The following is a 1,003-nucleotide window of genomic DNA, read 5'->3' as shown; positions in this document are numbered from 1 at the left end:
GATACCTTAACTAGGGCAGAATGGGTAAAATTTCACATTTTATTAAAAGCGTTTTTAATATATTATTACTTGAACGTCCAAATCAAGTAAATTGGAGTTAAATGTTCTTCACTTAAAATGAGCACTTAAGTAATGAAATAATTTCTTTTTCTTTTTACTTTGCAGGATCGTCTTTCAAAGGATTCCCATTTAAATAAAAATTATGAAGAATTTGAAAAAAATGTAAGCGATAGTAGTAAAATCCTTAATGTCTGCGATTCATTAAAGATCACTAATACTAAGATTACGAAAGAACTTTGTAATAAAGTAGCCGCAAATTTACAATATGTATATGACATAAAGGAAGAGGACAAAAAAAAAAATACTTGTCGACTATACAAATACTGGACATATGATCAAATGTGGAAATTTCTTGGAGATAATAAGGATCCTAATCATGTAAAAAGTGTTATAACAGATTTTTTGAATGTGCGGGATGGCGTTAGTAAAAAGAATAGTAATTATAGTTGTCAATATTATTTTCATAACAAGAATTTCCAAGATTTGAAAGAAAACTTAGAAAAAAAAATTTTGTATGACTATTTTAAAGACTTTCAGTCTATTAAGAGTAATGTCCATTCAAAGGCTAAATACGACCTATATAATAAATATATTACTTATATTAAAAGCTTATATGATGAATATGGAGAAGATTGCACTGATCCTATTGATTTCATGGAGTATAATTGTGATGAATATTTTGAACAAGACAGCAAGGCCTATGATCCAAATGATCTTCTAACAACGTTAAAAAAATATAAAGGACAAACATTAGATAGTAATAGAGGACCATCAGCTGATGATATGCCCCCGGAACTTAAGGCATTTTTGGCGATGCGTAGTACTGGTGGAAGAACTGAAAATTTGCCAAAGGGTCCTGAACTCCAACCTCCAAAAGGTGCAGGTGCCAAAGATCAAGGATCTAAGGGTCCGGCAGAACCTGCACGTCCTGATGAATCCGTAA

General features: G+C 31.1%; 1 protein-coding gene across 1 annotated transcript; it reads left to right on the top strand.

The window, feature by feature from the left end:
- Nucleotides 1–1,003, top strand: PVX_158260 (variable surface protein Vir12, truncated, putative; the record flags this gene model as incomplete). The annotated part of the gene is made up of 2 exons (XM_001612312.1): nucleotides 1–24; nucleotides 166–1,003. Coding segments are annotated over 2 exons (862 nt in total), but the record flags the coding sequence as incomplete, so codon positions are not given.

The sequence above is a fragment of the Plasmodium vivax genome, genomic scaffold (assembly GCF_000002415.2).
Source record: "Plasmodium vivax scf_4441 genomic scaffold, whole genome shotgun sequence".
In the NCBI taxonomy this organism is placed as follows: domain Eukaryota; phylum Apicomplexa; class Aconoidasida; order Haemosporida; family Plasmodiidae; genus Plasmodium; species Plasmodium vivax.
Note: the sequence above shows the minus strand (reverse complement) of the source record. Positions and strands in the feature narration are given on the sequence as shown.